Genomic DNA, 26,085 nt, shown 5'->3' with positions numbered 1-26,085 from the left:
AGAATCCCAACTGTGCTTCATGCTGTGTGCACATATAATTTGTTGTGAGAGCTTACAAAACTCATGACAACAGGGAGATGCAACAGATAACAGCAGAAACCACAACAGCCACGTGTCATGACATCCTAAGCACCGGGGTCGCGACAGTTACAGGCTTAAAGAGGAGCAGAACAGCCCTGAGGAAAATCCTACAGCAGGGGAAAGGAAGAATGAGCAAAATTCAGGGTGGAGCAGAGTGTTGCTGGGCAAAATCTGCAGGAAAGATACAGAAAACAGTGACGGGATGAGAGACTATAAAATCTGCTGGAGTGCCAGCAGATCTTTGAATCAAGTGACCCTTCTTCAGAAAGGGCTTGAGCTGGTATCCAGAAAACTGATAGTGCAAAATTAAGTATATGTAGCCCTGATTTCCCTTTACATCAAATAAATGTTTAAAAAAAAAAAAATTAAGCCAAATGCTGACTTCTCATGGAATAATTCATGAGTACCAATTACAGGAAGAAAGATTAAACCACATTAGCCAACTAAACATGAAAACTCTGACAAAAATAGCTGCAGAGGGTCACTGTGCCCCCATCACCTGGGGGCTCCCCATCTCCAGTTCAAGGCTGCTGCACACACCAGCACATTTTACTGTCTCTCCTGCTGACTCTGACAGCAAATTCCCTCGAAGCATGTTGGGAGCCCTGGATTTAAGTAGCCAGGAGATAACAGCAGCCCAAAACACTGGCATGAGCTCACAGCTGCTGCAAGGAGCATAATTAACATGGGCTTTCACCACCTCGCTGCTCTCTAATAGTAAATGCTTCTGACAGACAGGGATGGGGCTGGAGTGCCCACATGAGACCACTGAACGCCTGCTTTCCTCGAGACCCTGGGGGAAGGGGGGACCCTTGTCTGGTGCATCAGCCAAAACGATGGGGAAGCGCCCTTCTGGCAGAGCTCCTTTGACTGGGGGTCTCCAGGAGCAGGGCCTCCTTCGGGGCTGTGCGTGGCCCCGCAGCCCCCGTCCTGCTGCACTTCGGGGGGGGGGCGAGCGATCGGGCTGACGTGGGTCAGGCACGTGGCGGGCAGAGGAAGCGGCGCTGTGCTGAAACAGCAGGAAATCGAGGCCAGGCAGCAGCAGGTGCCGATCGTGGGTGTGATACCACGTGTGGCAGACTTAACCTGCCTGGAGTTGCATATGCGGGTTTCATGCATGGGGGCTGGGATATCCTCCTAACCCTCCCCCCCATCAGTATTTTGGGTACAGAGCACAGGAAAGAGCCCTCATTCCTCTTAAGAAAATTTTCAGAGCAGCGATGCTCTCGAACTTTGAAGAGAAAAGAGTGCATCTGCTGCACACGTTCTCCCTGCGGTGGGAGATGGTACCCACGGACCGCTCCAGCTGAACCTGAGCAAAACCCAGTGAGGAAGGAGGTTTCCTTCCAGATATGGACTCACCACTGGCCTCCTGGTGCCAGCTCTTAAAGCAAATTCTTTCAATCTCAACACTGCATCTTTAAGAAATAATAGATTGCACTGACTCAGAGGAAACTGTCTGCTCCCTAATAATAAATGAGTTGTTAGCAGAGGTAGCAGACTCCCAGATTCATTTGTGATCCAAAGGGGTCACAGCTGCTTCTCATTTTCACAATGCCAAAACCAAAGAAAACACGCGTACAGGAAGAGATGAGCAGCCAGCCTCCTGCTCCTGTCTGCTTGCCACTCTCCAGCAGTTAAAAGAGACTGTCAAGTGTGATTTCATTTTGATGGAGCATTTTTTAACATAAATTTGCTGCTGTTGAAAGTGAAAGACGCACTGCATTGACTGCAAGTTAGAATAGCTAGGAAAAACACTCTAAATCTCACCTCTACATACTACACCTTTTGCATGGAGTCTGCAGCACCTTTTGCAGTTCTTGACATGAACAATCCTATAGCATGAGTGCCCCTTACTCCTACAGCAACGCACTTTATTCCTCCAGCTGCAGCCCACACACAGCTCGATTACTGCAGGCAGTACAAATGAAACAAATACACCTTCGCCACGAGCTTCTATAATCCCGCTGGCGTACGATGCTATACTTCAGTCATCTTGACCCTGATTCCCTCCACCCCCAGCCACCACTACGCTGCTCTAGTTTTCAAGCACACAGCCCTTGGAGCAAAGGGGAATTTCTTCCCTTTTGCTTTTAATGTTGCCCTGCTCATGCTGCTAGTTTGAAATCACACTTTTACCTTCCTTCTGGAGATAGGCTTGAAGCAGGAAACCTGAACGCAGATTGCTTGTCAAACTCCTCTGAGATTGCTGTCAAATGACAGTCAGAATTCAGGACCTGAGCAGAATGGGATTCAGAGTAGCCCTCAGATTTTCAGGTGTGTTTTGATCCAGGTCTGATTTGGCTCAGATGGTTGCTAAAAGATGCTACTTTAGAAATGACATTTTTTTTCTGGCCAAACAGCATTTTTTTAAAAAACTCACAAGATTGATTGTTCCTGCCTAGTCCAAGTGCTACATGGGGCTTAGCTGTGCTCTTCCCATTGGAGCTGGTGAGGATTGCTCAGTAAATCCCTGGGTGCTATTTTGAAAATGCTACAGTTAGCATCTGAAGGCATTCCTCCCCTGATGATACCGTTTCCAGGATCCCCCTGAGCCTACTGCTAGGGAAAGAGAGTGGCAGCTAGTAGCATATTGACAGAAAGGGGGAGAAAGAGATCTGTTTAAAGCAAAGAGAGCAAAAGCAAACCTGGGCATCTTTATGATAGCATCGCAAACACTACTGCCAGCAGCGAGCCCATGAAAAGTGAAAAACACAAGAGGCCAAGAGGATGACAGCACATCTCAGACTGATGGCAGGTCCCTGTCCATGAGGGGCCACTCCAGTACTGTGCTGCGATAAAGAAGGGGATCCTGAGAAGAGCAGTTCTGTATGCCATGAACATATGTTTTCTTCACTCCTTAGCAGAAGCATTAGAATAGCACAACTGTGAACTGCCTGTTTGCAGTGTGATGCCTGCTTTTATCAAGGCCTTTACAGGCTGCTAGCAGGGAGAGCAGAAAAATGTCTGGTAAACACTAAGATATTACCTTCAGCATAGCACTGAGCCATTAGTGGAAGGACGTAGTACAGCTGCACACCCTTTGGGTAGGATTCAGTCCAGAGAAATCTGGCAAAGAAGAACTGACCTTATAAGCAAGCAGTTAGGTTACTTGGGACTTCAGAGGAAGGAAAACCTAGCTGTACTGAGACCACAAATAAGGACTTTATTTCAGAACAAGAGTAACCGGTGGGCCAAAGTTTCCCAAGCAAAGAAGAGAAATTTGGTAATGGTCTCTTAACTGGCAATTGCTATCTGAGATGTTGTGCGACAGTTTTCCCACTTCCGTGTGACTTAAGCCTTGCTAACACTGTGATTGAGCTTGAACCAGAGTTTTCTCTTTGACAGCTGTTCTGCCTCTGTGTGTGCTGGAAATGCTTTGGTCCCTCTTGCGTTGCACAGCTCAGATGCAGCCAGCACTAGACAGCTCAAAGGAGGTGAAGGTGGCCATGGGGTAGGATGGATACAGAAGACCTCTACCCAAACTACTGCTGGTTACTCCAGAACAAAGATGATGTGGGGTTTTCAAGGAAGGCTACACCTAAGTGGACAAAGCTCTCTCAAGTTGCCTCAAAAGACCCCAGGCAGAAGCTAAGGCCCCCTTCTCTCCCATGCACACTGGATGTTTAAGGAAATCTATCTGTCTCATGAGATCCCCCTCGAGCTGGGGAACCCAGACATTAGCTCTGGCTTCTTGCCCCTATAGTTCTGCCCACAACCCCTTCGCGTGTCCATTTATCTGCACAGCTATGGCTTGGTCTTCACTGTCATGAGTGGATGTACCTGAGGCTTGAGGCTGCCCTGCTGTGTGGAAGTCTGTTTTTCTTGGCATAGGGCTGGAAATGCAGGTGCCATCAACACCTCCTGCCCAGGGCCTGCACAGTGAACTCACTGCTCCCCTAATTAATTTGCCTGCAAGTCTAGATGTGTGGTTTCCTCTAATGACCAGCAGTACCAAAGCACAAACTGGGCTTCATCATAGAGGGCCTATAATAGAGGTTATAATAAGAAAGGAAATACAATAATAGAGTTAATTTAATTATAGAGCTGGATGGCTCTTATTTCTGAATTATATTCAAAACCTCAGGAATTCATACTAATTAAGAGATGGCACATGAACATGGGCATTTCTTGGAACATCCAAATTAAGAGCTAGTTTGCCAGTCTTTGGGTAACAGTGCAAATGGGCTTCCTCACCACAAGCCTGGGGACAATGCGAGGCTCTGCGAGTTCAGGAGAGGCTCTGGTATCCGCTCCATCCGAGGTCTCTGCCGAGTCTGGCACACAAGGCTCTTAAGGTGGAGGATGTTATCATGATGTGGATGACTCAACGTCAGAAATTTGCCTGAGTTCATCCACACATTTCTTGCAGTTCCCAAGGAAGCTACGACTCTTAACATCTGTCAGCCTAGGCTAATCCACATACCAGCCCCCAGCAAGACACAGCTCTCCCCATGGCCTCTCCTTTTGCTGGCACCACAAGAAACAAGCACAGTGACTCCCAGTGTACCGTCCCCCAACCCTGAAGCTGCAAACAGTGGTATTGCTTGGCATAGCCATAACTGGCTGAGCAGAAAAGACCCCAGAACCAGGACAGGCTGGAAGACTAAATTAATTCCAGTCAAATCTGCTAAAGGCACTTTGTTTGGGATGGAGGGGGGACAGCTGCTGCGCTCGCCTGTTTTTCTGCAACAGTGGACTGGAAACAGCCTCGCTGCTCAGCAGCTCTGCAGCTCGCTTCCACGCTCCTTGCCTGCAACAGCAAGTCCCCTCGGCCCCTTCCCCCACAACAGCCATATGTGGTTTAGCTTTCTATTACTTCCTTTGGTAGTTCATTAAAGATATTAATCACCTTCTGCACAAAGACACTTCTCCTGAACTCCCTGCAGGCCAGGCCTCTTTCTCAGCTGCAGCTCAGCGAGTTGCTTCAGTCTTTGTAGTGCTGTGACACGGTGCTGGCGTCCCAGCTGTGCTCCCATTTCCCTTGCTGGTCTAGGACCCTGCTAGACACCGATCGGTCAGTCACCACAAGCCTCCCCTTGCCACGGGTGCTCCAGCAGGAGCCTGCTTTCAAGCTGACCTGCCCCCACCATGGTCTGTATCTCAGCGTTTGCTGTCTCACTCAGCATTTGAGGTCTCACCCTCTCCCAGCTTTGCCGCTCCGTTCCTGCAGGGTTTGGGCCTGGGGACAGTGCCAGAGTGCTGGGGACTACGTGATAAAAGGAGCTCATGCCTCCTCCAAAGTGCAGGACAGCAAGGCCTGCTCGTGAGCAGGGACGGGAGAGAGGGCAGGGAGGGAAGGGGACTGCACCAAGAAACAGCCAGCATAAAAAGGCAAGTGATAACACAGGAGAGCTGCATGCAAGTGAACTGGGCTAGAGAGAAAGGGCTGTACAACAACACCCCTCCAGCGTTAGCAAATACAGAGAGACAGATCCTTCCCCATGCAGAGCTCTCGAGCAATTACAGCACATAACCTGGGACAAGCTCCGATCCTGGTACAATGCAGAGGAGTGGGGCTTTGTTCCTGGCTTGGAAAGGCCATGCCTGGACTCCCTGGCTATTGGAAAGGTGCTACTGTAAATGCACCCAGCCCGTTTCCCTGGCCAAATCATCCAGCCCCTTGCCTATGTGCTGTCACATACCCATGAGCTACAGCCTGCCCTCAGGCTGTGCTGCATCGCTGCATGTGCCTGCATGCCCCATCTCCGGGCCAGCACACACATGGCGTGACGTGACGTGACGTGTGTGCTCATCATGCTGTGAGGCTTCTGCAGCATATGGGGCTGAAGGAGGGGAAAGCAGAGTGGCGTGTCAGGACCATTGCAGCAGAAAGACGGCTGCAGGCCATGTTAAATGCGTTGGCGGTTCCTAATCATCACCCAGTGCAGGGGACTCCCTGCCCTGAGTGCTGATGCTTGTGGAAGGGGGAAGCCAGGAGCGTATGCTGAGCTATGGCTCTAGCTGGACAGGAGACTCCAGCAGACTCTTGCCAGCCCCTTTACTTGATTTTGTCCCCTCTCAGTTCACTATACCAGAGCCCCACAGGGATCTACGTTCACATGCTTTGAGTACATATTTCGGCAGTGGGATGCACAGTTCTCAGAAAGCAAAAACTTGTCAGGCTTTGGGTAAGGACTGAAAAGAAAGATAAGGAAAAACTCCAGCTACAGCACCTCCACAGCCCCTCCAAAGCTGCTGCCCTTCCTCCTTTCCTTGCCAGGTCTCCAAGCTCTGCTCCTGACAGCAGAATTTCCCCAGGCTCCGTCCCTGCTTGCTCTCTGCTGAACTCTGCTCGCCCACGCTCTCTCCAAGTGCTCCCATGCCTGCTGGTATTTTTTCTGCTGCTCACATGCCAGAATAGCAATACAGTCCTCCTCCTCGCGGATAACGCCGGACAGGGCACGTCAGTGCTGCGTGGAAGGAAAACTAACAGGCTGAGGCACTCTGGGGATCTCGGTAGGCCAGCAGGAGAAAAACCACGTCTGAATCAGTGTAGCCACTGATGTCTTTTGCTCACTGAAGCTTACCGCTAGCAAAGATCAAAGTGAAGTGTTTGGCAGGGCGGGGAGGTGAGGAACAGCCCCCCCGTCATATGAAATCCTTCTTCACGACATCCAGATTACCTGCAGCGGTTCCTGTAGCTATCCTCAGACCCTCCGGCCCTCAACCTTTCATCTCCCTCCCACTTCATCTCTATTAGCATGGTTACAGGACCTCGCTTACTAAATCAAAGCCAAGACTCTCACAGTATCTAGAGAGATACGGATACATACGTACATCCGCACAAGAATCCTGCCATCAGTTGTATGTTACATCTCACTCTAAGACATCAGTTGTTTTCTTTTGCACTCCTCCACTGTGTCAAAAACAAATAAAATAAAGAATAAAGAGACCCTCTTGAAGAAGCCAAGATATGGCAATTTGTAGCTGTTACTCGCCTCTTCATTGCCGCTCGCTGCTACTTCCTTAAGAGATCAATCTGTCCTGTGAAGCATACACATGCCTCCTCTTCGACTGCAACCTCGGATGAGGGCTGACAAGGGTGTGGTTTGGGGAAAATGGAGAAAATAAATGAGAAACACTAATAAAAAGCATCAACATTGCTAGTTTTGTTGGTGGTGTGGGGGTGTTCTGTTTGTTTTTTTTAAAGACTGCCCCGGAGGGAACGAGTGGGCACAGCTGTTAAAGGGCAGTAAGAGGAAATCAACTAGAGACTCGTTACTGTGTAAGCTAATGAGCGATCAGTTCAGCAGGTGAGCAGGGAACAGTTTATGCTGCATGGCATGCTGTTATTATTATAATCATTCTCTGTTATTTTGAAATGTCTTTTTCTGGGCTGATGGTGGATTGCTAATGGCTGAATTCAGCCCTTCTCCTGCACATTGCCTCATACCTGACTCTATCAGAAGTCCTTGTAAAGCTCATCTCTCTTTACAAGAATGCAGTTGAAATAAATGCATCTTTGTCTTAGGACTTGTGTTAATACCACACCCTGGAGAATTTTGGATCTGCAAAATATTAAAGAGTCTCTCTGACTTACCGCCTGTTTAAGGAACATATTTATTCTGTTTTTGCACAGAATCCCATGTTTTACTGAAGCTAACCAGAGTGGTTTCCATTTCTGCTGGCAGAGAACTGTTGCCTTCAGGGCCTCAACCCTACTAAGGACAATGCTAATGTATATAACTAAGATTTCCACTAGAGTTTTGGAAAGGAACCGTGTTCTTTCATGCTGCCTTCCTCATAGTCATACAAAGATTTCACTCTAACCTTGCTAATATGCCAAAAATAAAATCCATGTGTGTGCTGCTTAGTAGGGTCCCTCTCACATGGAAAAGCTTTATTTTTTAGAGAAGAAAGGATGAGCTGTGAGTGGAAACTGCAACTGTCACACAATGGGCAGGTCTGGCTTCAGTGGCCATTTCTAAAATCTCTTCTCTATACACTGCAGACCCAAATTTTACTTCTTCACTCTCTTTTCTGCTTGTCATCAATGAATATTCGGGATCCTTTCCAGACGAGCAGTCAGATTTTCAGGTGTGAAATTCCCCCTATTCGTCCTCTGATTTTTGCTAATCACAACTGTCACATCAGCTTTTTTCCCCAGGCACTGCTCCCCACTGCCCGGGATGAAAAATAAATAAAAACGCTGCCCCGCAGAGAACGAGTACCCGCAGCCCCTTTGGAAAGGAACGGACACACAGGACTGAGGGAAACCTGTTCCTGGGCTGCCTTAGCCAAATGAGAGTCGAGCATCGTTAATGTCCCTGAAGATGATATTGGCCCATGTTCACCCAGGCCTCTTTGTGCCCAGATCTGTATCGGCAGACAGAAAGCCCGCCCTGTCCTGGCAGCTGTGGTGGAGGAAACCGCTTGGCACTCGTGTTTTACAGGCTTTTCCTTCCTGGGGAAAGCACATGGGACGAGCACACCCCATCCCTGCCAAGAGCGGTGAGTGCCAAGCCCGCGGCGCCCACCCCAGCTCTGCCCCCAGGAGGCGGGTGCCACCCCGAGCACCCGCGCACTTCGGTTTGGCAGTCCCTCAACGCTGAATTTCACCCTGCTGCTGAGAGGCCCATCAGCACCCTCTTTAAGAGGGGAGTTTACAGTAAGCTGGTAGCATCTCACTAAACAAACATTTGATTAATAGAAAGCCACAGTCCATCCCTGCCAGAAACTGAGCATCCTCAACCCCAATTGATTTAATGTGAATTGATGCTCTGTGATTCATCTGCCTGCATCAGATCTTTGCCCATGACAAAATCTAAAGAGATACGTTTCTGTGTAGTACCTACATTGTGATAATCAGACTGCATCTGATCATTAAACCCATGTTTCTGCTGGCTTAACTCACATTAAAGTCATAGCTAGCATTCTAGGACCTACAGAAAAAAAATCCCAAAACATTTATGAGATTCTGACATTGCAAAAATAAAAATAAACCTACCAACATCACAACAAGAACTGGGCTTATTTGGATTGCAGAAGTTTAATTACAAAAATTGCATTTTAATTGATTGCTGTCGGAATAATTACAGCAACACCTTTCCAAGAAATGGCGACCACTGTATGTTTGTCAACAAAGAAGCTTCTTTTAATTCAATGTGCAATAATTGTTCAATTAAGCCAAATTTAGATCCCCATTTGAGAACATTCAAATGTTTGCCTATTCCTTCCTGTCTCTGAGAGGTAATTTAAGAGATAAAAGCAATCTCCAGAAATAATGTATCTATATATGTATGCGTCCAAGAATAAGAAGAAAAAATAAATACTTCATTTTATAGCTGATCTGAATCTAAGCTTGCTGTTATTGATAAGAACATAAGCACCGAGTGAGTGATCACTACAAATCCCTTCCTAATTGGCAGTGGGAGGCCTTCTTAAAACATGAACAGGCAACAACCTGCATGTTCATTCTATAATACGCGCTACGGAGTCAAACGTTGATATTCCAGCAGTGCCCCCAGACCCTACTCAGTGGGAGGATCCCACAGTGCCCGCAGGAAGAGAGGAAGAGAGACGGATACCTAATTCGCTGAAGAATAGGGATCTTGGTTTTCAGGCTCTTTGCAATTTTTCATGCAGCTGCAAAATCCTGCAGACTTCCCTGTTTCAGGGATCCAGCTCCTGAATGTCTCTTCACAGTAGCCCAACACTGAAGCACACCCAAAGGCTAATTGCTGCACCAGCAAAGCTCAGGGCTCAGAGCAGAGGGGGTATGTTTAGTATCTGGCTGTCCCTGCAAAGTGGCATGGGTCTGCAGGGACGGATGTACCAAGCTGGCGACTCACCTCCTGCAAGCACTGCTCAGCGGGGCACGTCTCCCAGGTCCCTGCCAGGGCAGCAGATTCGCCGCTGCACCATCACCTTCCCCATCCAGCTCACCGCCGCGGCCAGGGCAGCGAGCGTGGCAGCCGCCATCCCGCCTGGGCTCCCTTGGGGACACCAGGCAGAGGCTGAACAAAGGAGCTCCTGCGCCACAGCCTAAATAACGCCGAGGAGCTGGTGCTGAAACAACTGGTATCCCCCAAGGAGCTGCACGGAGAGGCCCCCACCTCACACACAGCAGTGAACCACACATGCATAAATGGAGGCTGAGAGGTGGGGTAGGTGAGAAGTGTCCCCGGCAGGGGCTGCCTCACATAAGCAGCCTCTCATAGTCAAGTCATCCATCTGCTGCCAACGGGACGTTGTGTTTCTGTCCACCACAGACCTCCCAGGGATAGGAATTTGCAGCTCCCTCCTAAGCTTCAGCCTTCCCTGTGTCCTTGCAACTGGCATGGAGCAGCCCTCTTCCCCCATCTCTCCTCTCTGACTTGCAGCATCTCCTGCCGAGCTGGGTCTGCCTGAGCAGAGTCACTCACAGGAAAACCTGGCAAGAGAGAGTTTGCTGGAGACTATGTTGAAGCCACAAACCTCTTTTCCAATCATGGCCAAAGATAAAACCTGAGAACAGGTCTTCAAAGGTGACCAGAAGGGTTTTGCTCTGCTGCATCACTATACAAACCTTTTCGCTACATCACAACATCATTTTCCCCTTTAGAGTCACCTGGCACTGCTATATACTTCTGTTGAAGGAAGGATTGTAAATTCATCTTCTCCTGAAACAACTGTCTTGGCATTAGGAGAGGCAGCACAAAAGTATAAAGTCTTCTAACCTTTATCTAAGAACATTCAAAGTGGCAGGATGTGTATTTTCATCATGTGGCAGAGGCTGGCAAGCCACACAATGCACCCAGGTGCAAGCACAGAGCTGTTCATTACCATATATTCTGTGGGATGGAATGAATTCAGGAATATATTTCAGTTATTGAAATATTTCAGCCCATATTTCAGTGATGCAAGAACATTAGTATTAACCACATGCATGAAATATGAGGTTACTGCACGTTGTATTTACTACCTATTTTGCTTTCTTAATATTTACATAAAGATTTACTTAAAATCATAATCTAATGACATGTTATGCCCAAGGATCATTGGAACCTTAGATCTGCTTTGACCACATGGAGGTATTCAAAATCACTGTGCAACAATAAAAAGTCCAGGACTGGAAGCATCAGAAATGTGAAAATTATTGTTGGGCTGTCACAGTGACAGCACAGCAACAACTGCAGCCTCCTAATGTTTTTCAGGGTTTACCACCTTCATGGATATTATTGTTACCAATATACAATTATTACTAGCACATCATTAACGGTTTCCTGTCACTGTCACCTGTGCCCAAATGAATATATCTTATCCTGTAAGCTCATCCGCTGTCACACCAAAACTTGCTCGTCCTTACTGGTAAGCAGATATGTGTCAGTCAGAGGTAGACAGCGTCACAGTCAATGCTGAGATAGATTTTGCATACTATCTCCTTAGACGGGGTGCTGTCATTTTGCTGCAGTTCATCCTGGCACTTCATCATTGTCTCGCAAACCGCCCAACAAGGCTTTTTGCTTCTGCAGTCACCGCTGGCTCGTAATACATGTTTTGTACTTTGAACGATGCTGCTTCAGGTACTTGTCATAAAGACTGCGTTTAGCATACGAGGCCGGATGCTAGCACAAGGACTTGCCATGGGGCTGTGATCTGGTGGTCTTACTCAGATGTCCTGCTTGAGTCCCTGAGATGTGCAGCACCAGGTTTATAGCTGAACCATCAGGGATACAGGTAATTCCAGCTACAGAGAAACGCTATGTTCTCTATCTCCATGGGAACAAAAATTGGTACTTGTAACTGGTAGCATGGACAGTCTTTTCTCAGAAGACAAGGACCACTGCGTGGGTAGGGTTTTCATTCTCTGTAAATAAACAGATCTTTCTGCTAATATCTAGTCTTGGCAACTGGGCAGGGAATTTGCTAGAAGATAAGGATGGAGATAATTCCTGGCAAAAGTTTCACCCCAGCTTTATAGAGTATCAAAACCAGGTCTCCCATAGCCTGCTTTTTTTCCCCCTTAGGGTACATGGATTAACACCTTCCTTTGTGCTTACAAAACAAATGCTGCTTTCAATAGTCTTGAAGAACTTGGGAAGTTTTTAATTAAAAAAAAAAAAACGAGGACAAGTGAAGTTGGACTGTGCAGAGTGCTTTGCTGGTCTGATCTAGGACAATGTGCCCTACATAGAGCTCAAATATAACATCCTTTGGGAGACCGTCTTGCTTCCATTCAGCTTTTGTGAGACCACCCCCGCCCCCATGATACTAATGACAGATTTCTTAAGCACAACTACCATCCTGGTCTCGCTATCATTGCTAATGCTGTAAACAAAATCATTAGTGGCAGGCGTACAGAGGGAGGGAAAACTATGCACAGACGGAGAATTTATTCTACTGACATATTCTTGCAGTTTGTGCTTTCTTACTGCTATCAGCACTGAAATAGCTTGTCCCCAGCCACAGTCAGCAACTCTGCCGCAGGTGGGTGATGCTTTCCCTTGACAGATACAAGGTCTGTCTTTTTCTTACATTTGTCCATTTTTTCTGCCAAGGAAGTGCCATTGGATTGGGCTGAAATAGTTGCTCTTGCTTGATGGAAACCTTGTAGTTGGCAAATAGAGGGATATTAAGGAAAACAGAAAATCTTTAGATGTGCCATTAGATACTCCAGTGAAAGTGTGGCCAAATTATTACTTCTCTCTCCTTCTGTGTCTCACTGACCAAGAAATTCCTGCAATCTTGTACTCGCAAACAACCAACAGGAAAAAAAAAAGCAACTTTCCTTTCCTTCAAAGAGCCTCATTAATTCTCCTCCTGCACATTCCTGGATGCTTTTTGCAGGAAGGCATTTCTCCCTTCTGTGTAATCTTCAGCAGAGAGAACAGTTTGTGTCCACCTCTATCCCACTCTCCACATGACTAAACTGCAGAGAGGATGTTTCAGTGAATCAAAAGGATACTACAGACGCGAGCCAATAACAACCCACCAAGCTTTGCAAGGGAAAGGGTTCCTTCAGTCCCTCCTGTTCTTACTGCCGGTCCTCATACCCACACGCAGCCATGCACGCACAGAGAATGAAAGCACTGTGTCTGACACTAGGTCGAACTGAGGAATTCTTTGTGCATCAAATCCCGGAGGCGCTAGCCCATCTTACACAGCCCTGCGCTGCTTACGCCAAGAGAAGCAAATGCTGCAATATTCCCTCTTGCAACTGCAGGGCTGTGTTCTGGGTTTTGCTTTCCTCTGGTTCCTTTCTGGCCTTTTTTGTTGCTAATCTTGGCATCACCTGGCAATCCATTTTTTTCTTCTCCCAACTCTATCGCATAACAAGAACAGCACAGCCACTGCGCTGTGCTTCAGCAGTGTGCAACTAAGTCCTAGGAACAACTCCGCTGTGCCAGTTCTATCTTAAATACTCTTTTTTGGAGGCTATTTCACTGTTGTTTGAAACAAGAACACTCTTACCTCTCTGTGATTATTGGGCACATCCCTTATTTTAGATCTGGACTCCACCTGCACCAAGCTGCTATTTTATGCTAGTTTTTTCTTAAGCGAGAGGACAGATGGCTAAAATGGGGCTGGAGAAGAAGTTGTTCACACTAAAGAGACACTTCTGTGCCTCCAGTGGGTGGAAAGGGGTGTCTGTGTTGCACATCATGGCTATAGGAAACACAGGAAAAAACCTTGACGTGATGAGCCAGGCAGAGGTTAGAGAACCAAGAGGAAATGAATTGTTGGCGGGTTTTATAGCGCTTTGGAAACATCAAAGGAGAAAATGCAAGATGTGCTGAACAAGTGCAGCACTCACCCCTATGTCTCAGCACAAATCAAAAAGTTTCAGAAATCTCTTGCCCATGCGGATTTTTTTTGTATGGCCCTTGACGGAGAATCACATGTTTGGAGCAAGATATCCCATATTTCAGGCACAAAAAAACCCAGTCAGGAATAAAGAAACCAGAGTAAGAGAAAACATGGCAAACGCCACTACTTACAGGTGTATGTCATTTCAAAGCTGTCGCTAATGTTCACAATGTCAATCTGGGGAAGGAGCTTAGGGGGTTCCGTGAGCTGAGACAACGCAAACCTAAAAGCTGCATGTTCCTGGGACTGTTGATTAGGAAATAACCCCCCTGGGGAGAAAAACAGAACAGAAAAAAAGGTCTTAAACACACTGATGTTAGAAGGTTCTTTGGTCCAAAATACTCTGGTGAGCAGAGGCTGCAGCTCCCCAGCTCAGGCAGCGCCTCTACCCCCCGAAACCCTCCCGCGCACAAGCCCCCAGGGGGTTTTGTGCCCGCTGCAGACAGGCTGGGAGCAGAAAACCTTTACAGACCGTGCCTTATGTAATATCTGGATCGCAAATACAGCAGCCCTGATGCTTCCTTGGGCCTGGCGGGCAACAGGGTCAGGCTGAACTGTGGGATCTGGCTCAACCTCACTCCCCATAACTTTAAGGAAGAGAAACAGAAGCTCCCAATGTTACCTTTACAGAGGAGGAATTAGAGTATTTCTGCCTCCTCCCACTCATAATTAGGCCCAGATTGAAACCTGCCCCCCTTGCTCGCCAGGAGGAGGGGTTGGCTCCAGGGGGAGGGAAGGGACTCCCCGGGGCGAGGGATTCCTGGGGAAGACCGGCAGAGCCCGGCGCGGCGGGCAGCGCTGGGGGACGGAGGCCAGGGCTCACGGAGAGCCGGAGCCACGCTCAGCCTTGCCCGCGCCAGAACACCTGCTGCTGCTGCTGCCGCAAGTTTGCTGCACTGAAAAGCCCCAAATTCCTTTAGCAGGTGACAGTGGTCAAACTCAGAGAGGGCAGGAACTGAAAACTCAGCCCTGAGAAGGATCGATCTGAGCAGAAACACAGACAAGCCCAGAACCGTAGGGCAGTATATATCAGATACGACCTGGGACCAGGCTGGACCCAGGCTCAGAGCCTCGTCTCTCCCCACAAACCCTGGAACAAAGTGCAGGGATAAGCTGGTCCTAGGAAAAGTTTCTGCTCCTGCCACTGCAGGAAACTTGGCTTGTGGCAGATGCCTTCGTATCCTCCAGAAAGATGCTATTAGATTTGGACTGTCTTGTAATCTGTGTGCATTTAGAGGCAGCACTGTTATTTTCATTTTACAGGTAGGAAAACAAAGCGCTCAGCAGCAAGGTGGAATTAGAATAAAGAAGCAGATAGTATCAGTACCAGCCTCCAGGGCAGATGGCTTGGGAGAGAAACAAATGTGCAGAGACCTGCTAAGCAATGGCATTTTGCACATCTCCAGTTCAGAGGGCATCTTCTTGTGCAGGAAGGGCTATTTGTGCACGGACATGCCTGCCCTCCCTCCCCCCATGCCTAATCGTGGGTGTCAGAGGAAGAAGCAGCTAGTAGCTAAGTTAAGCTGTTATATATGTTTGTTGAAAGGGAAAGAATCTGAGATGTTGCACAGATTTGAGGTAAAGGGGAGGCAGGAAGGGAGGGAGACAGGGATGCAGCATAAATGGCAATAAAAGCACCAGTTGTGCAGCTGGACTAAGGCAGGAGTTGCTTGAACTTGGGGGATTAGCAACTGATTGCATTGTACAGACAGCGGAGGGGGGAAAGAAAAGCAGCAGGCAAGGGAAGGGAATTTGGGACCTGGTTACAAATCATCATCAATAAAGATCAATGGGAGAGTAACAACAAGCCTGGAGAGGGGGGTGAGGAGCACTGAGAAGTTACAGAATGGGAGAAGGGAAGAAAGGAATCAAACAGGCACTGCCGGTGCGCAGGGGAAGCAAGGAGCATGAAATGAAGAGAGACTTCAATGCAACATCTTCCCCCACCAGCTCTGCCCTTCTTCTTTAGCAACAACAACAGAGAGCGCCTGTTTGCTACCTCTCGTCCCAGTTACCTACAGATGAAAGCACCCTCACAAAAACATATAATGCAACCGCTGCTTTTGCAAATGCAGCAACGCACAATGGCAGCCCAGACATTTCCCATAGCAAGAAACAGATTTTTTTTTGTGCTTCCTCCATTTCAGAGGCACTTTTCTCCCTCTGTGTTGGTGTGTGTGCAGGCATTTATTCCCAATCTTCCCCTCCCCCCAAAGCAAATTGATACACATCTCTGCTATTGCAATAGCCTCCCCAGCTCGTACCAACACGCAAATCCAGCCCGTGCGGTTCACCCCTCTCTCATGCACACACATTCCTCCTTTGCAAGCAAATGAACGGGTCAGTTTTCCCCCACCACCCCCTCTCCACCCCTACCACTTGCCAGAACGTCACTCCCCACCGGCCCCGAGCTCTGCACTCACCTATCTGGATATTGTTGGGGAAATTGGCCCCTAACACCGCCCCTAGGAAACTGGTGCAGAAGAAGGCAAAAATGTGCTGCATATTCCCTTTTGCATTGGCGAAAAAGAAGCCCAGTTCCAAGCATAGATTTGATTTTTCCCCCGCTCTGCTCTCTTTAGCTGGCTCCCTTGCCTCCCTTCTGCCGTGCCGTCTGGATCGGGCGTCTCTTTCTGGGGGAATCCAGCGCTGAGACTGCTGCTTAACACCGACTGACAGCAGGCTTAACTGAGCACTGCGAGAAAGAAAGAGAGCCCGCTCCTCATCCACATCCCTCCCCCGTCACACACACACACACACACACACGCACACACACACACACACACGCACACACACACGCGCACACACCCCGTGCACTTCCCTCGAGCTAATTCGCCTTCCCCTCGCTAGCGCTCAACAGCTGGGTACCGCAGCCCCCTCGCTCCGGCTCTTCCCCGGGCTCCCTGGCTGTGTTCTCTTAGGGCAATTCACACCTACCCCGAAATTCCCGGCTGCCCCCTCGCCCCTCAACTTTTCTTGGCACGAGCTAGAAAAAAACCTGCAAATCAGTAGGTGGCAAACTCCTCTAGAGAAAGGGCTTCAACTCCTGTGCCGCTGAGCCATCGCTTCCCGAACCAGGCTCTCACCCCGCGGCCAGGAGTAGGACAGAGCAGTCTCTACAGCCTGGATCCTTAGGACAACAAAAAGGGATGTATCCTGCAAATGTGCCCTGGAAGGAAGGATTTCTGAGGACCAGACGAGAGACACTCTGAGGAGGAAAGGGAATGCCTCCCCCCACACCTTTCTCGCCGGGTTCCCGCTATCTCCGTCCTGCACAGCGTTAACCTCTGAGACGTCTCCCCCCACCCGTGGCTGCTGTGGAGGAACGTGCGCTAGCCAGCACCATCGGCAGGCTTCCAGAACTGAGGGGTTATTTTGGCCTGAATCATTATAGGAGCCGTTTTGTGACAGTTTTGGTGAGGTTGTAGCTTATTTGACTGTAAGCAGCTTTGCTTGAAAACAAAAGGGAAAAAAAACAATAAAATTAACTACAATAAAAATACAGCCCTTGGGCACAACGTGGGATTTAGAGACGTTTTGGGCAGAAGTGCTTATCTGGCAAACACAGAGCCATGGCCATCTCAGAAAGGAAAAAAACCATCCATTCGCCTCTGAGATACATGAAGTCCCAAACCAAGCTTGGGGCCTCTTGTGCCAGAACCTGTCTATCCATGACCGAGCAACGACAGGCGGCCCTGACTGTCTGCAGCCTGACTAGACACCAAGGGTAAAAGGCAGAGAGGAAACAGGCTTGTCCATGGCAGAGTCAGAACTAGGACTCAGACGTTCCGTGGCCTGCATCAGTGTGCGATGCCTTGCTCTGGTCCCCTCTCCCCACCCCCAAAAGCATGTGTTTAAACTGGAAGAGCATTTGAGGAGTGATGATTAGGATGTTCAGAGATCTGGGATTGCTCCTGTACAAGAAAATTTAGACAGAACAGGACTCTCTGCAGACAGGGATAATTGAAAGGGGATGTGAGCGAGGTCTATAAAATCTGCAGTAGCACAGAGAAACCCTCCTTTGGCCACGGCGACCAGGAGAGAAAGTACTTTACAGTGCAGGGACAACGCTGCTCTGAATACCCACAAACTTCTTATGAGCAAATACTCTTGAAAACAGAGGTAGCACCATGTTTTTGTAGTGTAGTAGTAGTGTCATACGCAATCGTGCTCTGTCTCCACAGCCGAACATGACAACCACTGGAGAACCCGCCATAACTCACATGCGGTTGTGGGCACAGACTCTGGGCAAATGAGAACGGCCCTTGCTCCATGCACAGGCAATCATTTCAACTCTGCAAATACAAGTTTGGGATCCTCAGCCTCTTCCTGGACACAGTCATAGAGATTCCTGGGATGACAAAATGCTTTATTTAACCCCCACATAAATGCCAGATTAGGTGTAGGGTCTGCACGACTGTGGTCTAATACCTTGCATCAGAGCAGAATTGCACTGATGCCTGCAACCTTGTGACACCTTACAAGGACAGTACGTACAGTTATACTGCAAAAACAGAGTCCAGAAGACTTGCATCTTCCTTATGGCAAGCAATAAAACATCCCTCTAGGATGGAGTCCTTTTTCTCTGAGACATCCTTGACCAGGGCAATGACTCTCTGTGTCAGAAAGTCCAGGTTTGTTACAGCAATTTTTCTCGCATTCAGGAGTGAGCTACAGGTGGGTGAAGGATGCTCTTACCCTCTGTCTCACTGCCTGAGTGACCAGAGACAGATTCACGCACAACAAGTTTACATAGGCTATCGATGGGGAGCGCCTTCATCTGACTTCCATCTTGCTCCCTGTCTAATTTAAGTAGTGCTGATCCGAGGCTAAAATAACCTGCTGATAGGTTTTATGGGCTTTTGCTTTCCATCCAAAATTTAATAGAAAGAGCTGCATTTATAATCTGAAGAAAGGCACTGAAGTATAACCAATGCAACAGAAAGACTCTCAGCACACTTTGAAAACTCCCGAGCAACCTTACTGGTAATAATAATAGTAGCCACAACAGTAAAACATTGTAATAGCTAACAGAAAGCTTGCACAGTTGCATTAATTAATAATGCTGCTTTTGTCTATAAACCTCTCAAAGTACAGGTGGCTTAATAAGGAGAACTTCATCACAGTGTAACAAGATAAGTAGTAGTAAGACCATTATTTTAAGAATGTATTCATTTCCTTTTTCCCTATAGATAACAGCATTTTATTCAGAGTTTGTTAGCACAAAGATGTTAGGAATTAACTCTAGCTGCTCTGAAAATGGCTTAAATCAACATGAAAGCAATGGCAGTTGGTGAACTTTTGGCTAAAAACAAACTTAGTCATGGGAAATCAGTGAAAATCTTAGACGTCACAAAGATGGTCACAACAGAAGGACAGATCAATCTCCAGGCAGCACCAAACATCAGGCACAGTTCTGGGTCCTTCTGAGTTGTTATCAATTGAATTATTTAGATTCCAAAAGAACGATCAAAGGAGCTTATTCCTGATTTCAGGAGACAAAGGAAAGCATTTGGTACAGCATATACATGTATTGCACAGTGCTGTCTTTATCAGGGCAAATACAACATACTCATATTTTGTCTTAAAGTGTCCATAAGATGTATGTGGGACAGCAAGCATCCCACGGTTAACAGAACCTAACAAGGTCTTGTGAAATTAATGCCTACAACTGAGGTGTAAGGAATTGGGTAATGATAAATACACGTCTAAAAGAAAGGGCCTTCCAATTTAAGGTTAGAAGGCTATAAAGGAATTTTAAAAGATTGTAACTGGTTCACAGTTAAGATCTTTGCCAGACATTACAATAAGAAAATGAATCCATCAGAACGACTTTCCCATTGCGCTCTGCCTGGAGTCGACCTTGCTGTACTTGGCGAGAACCTTTGTTCTCACCCATTTCTGCTCCAAAAAGTTTGGTGTGCGCGAGAATTTCATCACTCGGGGCCGTCTGCCACATTCCTCTTTGCTCAGCTTTGTACGACACCAAGTCATCCACGAGAGCACAACAGTCTGTCTCGAGCACCAGGGCCTTTGTTTCCGGGATAGGAAATAAGCAGTCATTGCAGCAGATATATTTCTGTACCAGCATCCTCAGAAAAACAAAGGGCTTAATCACATGCAGAAGCTTCCAGCCTTGAAAAATGAGGAAGTCAACAGAACTCAGCATACATCCGACCTCCCCGCAGAATTAATTCCCCCAGTGTCCACTGCATTTTACACGATGCTCCTGAATGTCTTTAAAGAGGCTATTGAAATACTACTATTTCTGAAATTCCTTTTATTTTTTAGGTGGACAATCTCTATAGGAGGTTTTTGATAAAGGCCAGAATATAATTATAATGATTAATTTAAATTAAAAAACTCAAAACAACACAGACTGTCATCTGGGTTTTGCATAATATGGTAGCATCGGCATAAATGAATGCTAATGGAGTCGCATGCATTCCTCTCCCTGCCTTGCTGCTCACCTCACTTTTGTTATTTTGGGTAATGCATCTCTCAAGGAATGACGAAGTGGAGGATCATAGTGCAGGTGCTGAGAGGGCAGACTCCTGAAATTCAAAGTGGGGAAAATTCAGAAGAGATCAAACAGGAAAGGGAGCCTAAGGGAAGGTGAAAGGGCTGTGGCTCCCTGTGGCAAGAACATCCAGGGGAAGGCCTGACCCACGCCCTCGCCATCCGGTTTGGCTCGGGCTTGTTGTCCCCATGGGCAGTGTTACTACAGCAGGGACGGTGGCAGGTGGCAGGCAAGAAAGCACTCTCGATTCACAGCACCAACGTACCGGAAAGTGTGTGTACAGATAGCCCTCGGCACACCTACACCCAGCAACCATATGCACAGTCACTGCTGCCCACCCACACGAAAATGACACTGATAGACACGGTTAGGAAGACGTACGGGTGCTGTACATGCACACACACACACACGCTTGCAGGATCACCCAGGCAGGAGCAGGCAACACAGCCCAAGGGTGTCTGCTCACATGCCGAACGCCTGCAGAGGGGCAGGAGCTGCTCTGCAAACGCACTGCGCTCCTGCAGTATTTTCTGAAGCATCTCTGCAGGCTTCAGTCCGCAGCAGGATTTCTAACGTGCAGGGACAGTAAGCCAAGTTCTCAGCCCTTCAGTCATCCTCACTCTGATAATTCCTACTGAAGTAGAAATCATGGGGGACTTCAAGCTCTTTACAGTCATTTCCATGTGTGTCTATGCACTATATTTTAGCACTAGATGTTTACTTCCGTTTTTTAAACCTGGAGGGTATTATTTACACCAGGAAAAATAACACCTACACTGGAGTCCCCAAAACATTTTTTGTGGAATCTCCTTTATGAAAATAGCTACAGGAACATCAGGCAGAAAAAAATCTCCCCTCATCAGTGCATCAGGCCTGTCTATGGGCCACTCTTTCCTTTACCTAACAGTCAGGGATGTCAAATGAAAACTTTTGGCATCCCAAAAGCAACTCAGAGAAGTTAAAGGAAGCATGAGCTTCACTACTTTCCAGTGTGCACTAAAACATGAAGTTGAGGGACTGAGGCAACTGTATATGATGCAGATGTGTGCTGCAGCCATTCGCCATCCCCACTGCAGGCACAAGATGAGGCTAGTTCGAAGTGGGCCCTGCCTGACGCCAAGCAGCATCGGGGGGTTGACATTTTAATGCCACCAGATAGCGCTTCCTAATCTACTGACTGGTGATGGGAGAAGCCTGATGTGAACCGGAACTGGGAAACATCAGCTTTTCCATAAACTGTATAAGAATGTGCTTCTGTTGTCATCATGATCCGCTTATTACCATATTTATAAGAAATGACTTCTTGCTCACTGTGGGATAATTAGGTAAGTAAATGGACTGGAAGATAAACCCGCCAATCAAAGTGGCACTGAAAATACTGTGCACCCTTCAGCTGGAAATTCAAGAACAGCAGCTGGCAAATGGATGCTCTGGCTTAGCTCAAGGATTGCTCTGGTGAGATATGGCAAGGACCATTACCCTCAAGAGCTGGATCTGCTGTGGCTTCGAACAGGGAACCTGCAGGGCAAAGGCACGGGGGTCCCAGATTCAGGTGAGGACATAACCTGTGCGCGTAGTGAGAGTTGAATGCAAGCCTCAGATGCTACCAACTCCAAACGGTGCCTTTATTTGCCCCGGTTGTTGGCCCAGCTTGGCCTGCCCGCCGGCTGGCGCAAGGTCCATGTCCATCGGACGGGCTCGACACACTCACCTGGGGCATTGCAGACAGCCCATGCCTGGTGCAAACAGCGCTGAGCTGGGTCTCGATCCGTGAGAGCGCTCACACCAGATGCTAGGCATATCTCTGATGGATCCCGAGAGACCCCTTGACAGACTCCCCTGAAAGAAGACGCTGTCACGTGCAATCCCCAAAATGTTCACCTTCTCCTACAGGGAAGGCTGCTAGTACTCATTTTTTTTCTGGTGAATGGTTGATTTATAACTACTTATAGAAACACTCTGTGCCCTAGTCTCAGTTTACGTTCTTTGCTGAGTCATAAACATAAATCAGAGTTGTGGGTGGGTCCCTGTTTGTTATTAAAGCACCTTATGTTTCTCTAAGCCTTGCTAGAGGAAGCAGAAATTGCTGGTAATATGTTAGAGTTACAGTAGGTCTACTGTTGTTTGAGTATATAATACCCCTCAGATTATTGTCACAGATTGGGCTGTCTTGTTATTTTCTGATTGAATGGAAAAGCAAATAATTTACAAATGTTAAAAAAACCCAACTGTTGAAAATATATGGTAAAAAAAAATATTTACTATGAAAAGCCAGGTACAAGGGATGCAATCAAAATCAGAAATTCTGGTTATCAGTAGTTCTGTCAAACGTTCATATATGCCCCAAAGTTTTCTTTCACCAAAGCTCCTGAAACATTGTGAATGCTCTGGATGAAGTCAAATAATGATTGAGGTGATTATACAGTTTAATATTGATACATAAATCAACCTTCATTTCTAATCCCAGCCATCAAAACCACGATGCACAGAAAACAAATGTGAAATGAGGAAGATAAAAGGATGCTGATTTAGGAAGAAAAAAAACAAAAAGCAGCAGCAGCAATTGCGGCAATTCAAACAGCCTTGCAAAGATCCCATCATTACCATCTGGCTCAGCGTCTCCCAGGCTGCTTTGCTAACACACAAGATAAACAAACACGTGGGCTGCGCTTTAGGGTGGCTGATCTTGGCCTTTCTAATAGTCAAAGGCATCAAAGCTTTGAACTGGAGTAACTGAATCAAGAAAAGAAATAACAATTTCTGGTTGTTGCAGCACATCCTACTGTAGCAGCATCCCTGTCGTCATCCGCTGAGAAGGGGGAAGTCTATACACAAAAGGAAAAACCTAAAAAATCACCCTAATTATCAGTGCTTTTCTGTCAGTGGTTTCTACAATCAATACAGATATTCACGTCACTTCTCTTTACTCCTCAGTTGCTACCCATACTTCATCTCAGAGAAAAATAGGAATTGCTGTGTTGGATCAGATCACACAATTGCATAAAATCCCTCCAGCTGTCCCAGCGTCGCTCATACCATGCCATATGAAACACGAGCAGTCTGTCTGTTGCCATGTTATGGGCTGGATTACACAAGGGCTAATGACTAGAGATAGACCCCCGTCAAAAGTCTACACAGATTTTCTTCATCTTCACATGTGTACTCTGCACAGACAACCTGAACTCCCTTAACAGACTTTTTCTTGAAAATAATTCCTCAGATAATCCTTGCAAAATCAGAGCTGAAGAGAGGGGAGATCAGCGATGGGGCAAATGCAAAAAAAAGATTAACATATAAGTTTCTTCTTCTATTATTGGCCACATGTGAGCTGTACCACTGAGTCCTAGTTTGATTTTTTTTTAAAGCAGAAAATGTGCAGTTTATACTTGTGAAAATAAAGTATTTGATTCATAAACTGTACATCTGTTGCAAATATAGTTTTGAACAAACCATCCAGCTATTAAAAACAAAGAAAAAGGAGCAAATGTAGTTTTTCCTAAAAATCACCTCAATACCTGTACCCCGTGCAACTGTCCACCTGCCAGCCAAAGCCTCCAGCAAATCCAAAGCACCATGCCCTAAATTCAGTGCCAGAAAGACTACATTCAGTTCTGGTTATTCTGCCTGAAAATTTCAAATGCCCATTTGTGCCACAGAAACAAATCCCCGCTGGAGTTTTGAAGCACCAAGGACCCTTGGTGGACCATCTCAGTGGATCAAAGATACCACCAGAATAGTTTCAGTAGAATTGTTTTCTGGAGGAAAACACTGCTTCAGCAGGAATGAAACATTTCCTGGAAATGTGTTGATTCTGGTGAGTTTTCTTGAGGAAAAAGACAGGATAAAGCATTCTGATCAGGTGAAGATATTTCACTGCAACTATTTTCAGGTCTATGCTTCACTGTGATACATAATACCACTATGTAATTTTACATAAGTTGTTTTCTTTAAAATTTTAATAGGTGTGAAAGCAAAATGCTTTTAGTTCCAGTTTAGAAGAGGAATAAACTGAAATTTTCAGAGTTTCCTATCAAATAGAAAATCCAGGATCCATTCATCCATTTCTGGAGAAAGCACAGAGAAGACACAAAGAGGCTTCAAAATGGGACATAGAAAATCATCAGAGTACTGCCTGGCCTAGAAAAACTCAATCAGATGCATCTTCGATCCTCTTCCATAGCTCCCAAAATGTTCTTAAGTTTCATGAAACAATTTTCTACAAACACATGGCACAGACAGCCTCTAACAGTGGGATGTCCAGGCTTTTTGCCACTCTGCTGAGGAGTCCAACTCCTGCGTGGCTCCTTAGCGTGGCTGGTCACCATGACCGGCCAGAGGACACTGCTGCAAGCTCTGCAGATGTGCCATCGGAGGGGGAAGGGGACACGTCTGGCAGCAGTGGCTGCTCTCCTGTGGGACAAGCAGATGCATTTTATGGAGACTCAGTGGCTGGGCCTTTAGCTGAGCTATCTCTGTGTTAGACTGCTCTGCTGGGGCAAAGAGCTGTAAAGCTTTCTGAGTGGCTGAGGATCCGTAGGTTATCTGTACTTTCTCCTCTTCATCCTTTAGATATCACAGAAATGACAGGGAGCTAGGGATGTAATCTGAAACAAAGTGTCTTCTTCAAAGAATCATCTGCTTGCCAAGCTGGAAGGGAGAGATAAGAAGGATGACACAGGCTCCATCACACTGTACATTTTTGGAGGTGTCTCATATTATCCATCAGGATTTTTGCCCAAGACCTTCTGTACATCATAAGCACAGATCAGAGCTGTATTACAAACAAAGAGCTAGACCTCCTTTGTACTCCAACAACAGACCCTGACAGAAAGGACAGAACACAAACCCCGTGTCACCCGGTGCACCAGAAAGTTTGCAACCCAGTGTAACAGTGCCCGCAATTACGAGTGGAAATCAAATGACAGCAGATCATTAGCAAGCTCCATGCAGTCCAGCAAAACACAGAACTGGGTACCTTCAGTCACAAAAAAGGGCAAACGAGGTTTTTTTCAGGGATACGAGGGTGCAGTAATTACTTTAGTGATCGTATGTATCTAAGTATACTTGCTTCAGATAAAGTCTAGGACTTTCAGGCAGCTGGATACTGAAGATCCAGTTACTACAGTGAGTCATGAAATTCAAGAAACCTAATGCCTCTATTAAGCTCTGAGGAAGCAGCACCATCCAACACACAGCAGCATTCAACCATGCCTACAGAAAGCTTCAATCATCCAGCTACCTGCAGCCAGGGATACAAAAAAAAGAGCGCTTATGGCATCCGAGACATTGGTAGAGGAAGCAATTTGCCTAAACCACAGAATCTTGGGGAGGGCTGGGACTGAAATCCATCGTGCAGCAGGAGCTTAAGGAAAGCCCCCAGGCATGAAAGCCTTGTGTACTTGTCACAGCCCTTGCCTCCCCAGCCCACATCTCATAGGAAAGCCCCCAAGAGCTATTGCCATCTGTAGCAGCGTGATGGCAAGCGGTACATTGCTTAAAACAACACAGGGAACCACAGACATTTGGAAGTGATTCAGGTGAACATGGAGCTGTTTTATAAAAATGAATAATTTGCCAGTGATTGCTTTGGGAGACTCACACTGCTAGCAGAGCACTAGCTTCTTCTGGACACTATGCAATCAGCCCTATTGATGAAAAGGCAAGTTACCTGCCTCCATCTGCTAGGTACTCGC

The 26,085-nt window shown here is 47.0% G+C and overlaps 1 protein-coding gene across 4 annotated transcripts in view; it reads right to left on the bottom strand.

Annotated features, from left to right (window-relative positions):
• The window catches only part of GRIA1 (glutamate ionotropic receptor AMPA type subunit 1), a 128,097-nt gene extending 111,554 nt beyond the window's left edge, over positions 1 to 16,543 (bottom strand). For 2 of the 4 annotated variants that reach the window (XM_026066650.1, XM_026066652.1), the window contains exons 1-2: positions 16,296 to 16,542; positions 14,004 to 14,141 (exon numbers count right to left, since the gene is read on the bottom strand). In XM_026066650.1, the coding sequence (XP_025922435.1) occupies positions 14,004 to 14,141; positions 16,296 to 16,377 (220 nt within the window). In that variant the 5' untranslated portion in view covers positions 16,378 to 16,542. Of the gene's footprint in view, positions 1 to 14,003; positions 14,142 to 16,295 lie in introns of all 4 variants that reach the window. The other 2 variants (XM_026066654.1, XM_026066653.1) reach the window with 2 other exon arrangements.
• Between the last annotated feature and the right edge of the window lie 9,542 nt (positions 16,544 to 26,085).

This window comes from Apteryx rowi, unplaced genomic scaffold (genome assembly GCF_003343035.1).
Source record: "Apteryx rowi isolate R43461 unplaced genomic scaffold, aptRow1 scaffold_245, whole genome shotgun sequence".
In the NCBI taxonomy this organism is placed as follows: Eukaryota; Metazoa; Chordata; class Aves; order Apterygiformes; family Apterygidae; genus Apteryx; species Apteryx rowi.
Note: the sequence above shows the minus strand (reverse complement) of the source record. Positions and strands in the feature narration are given on the sequence as shown.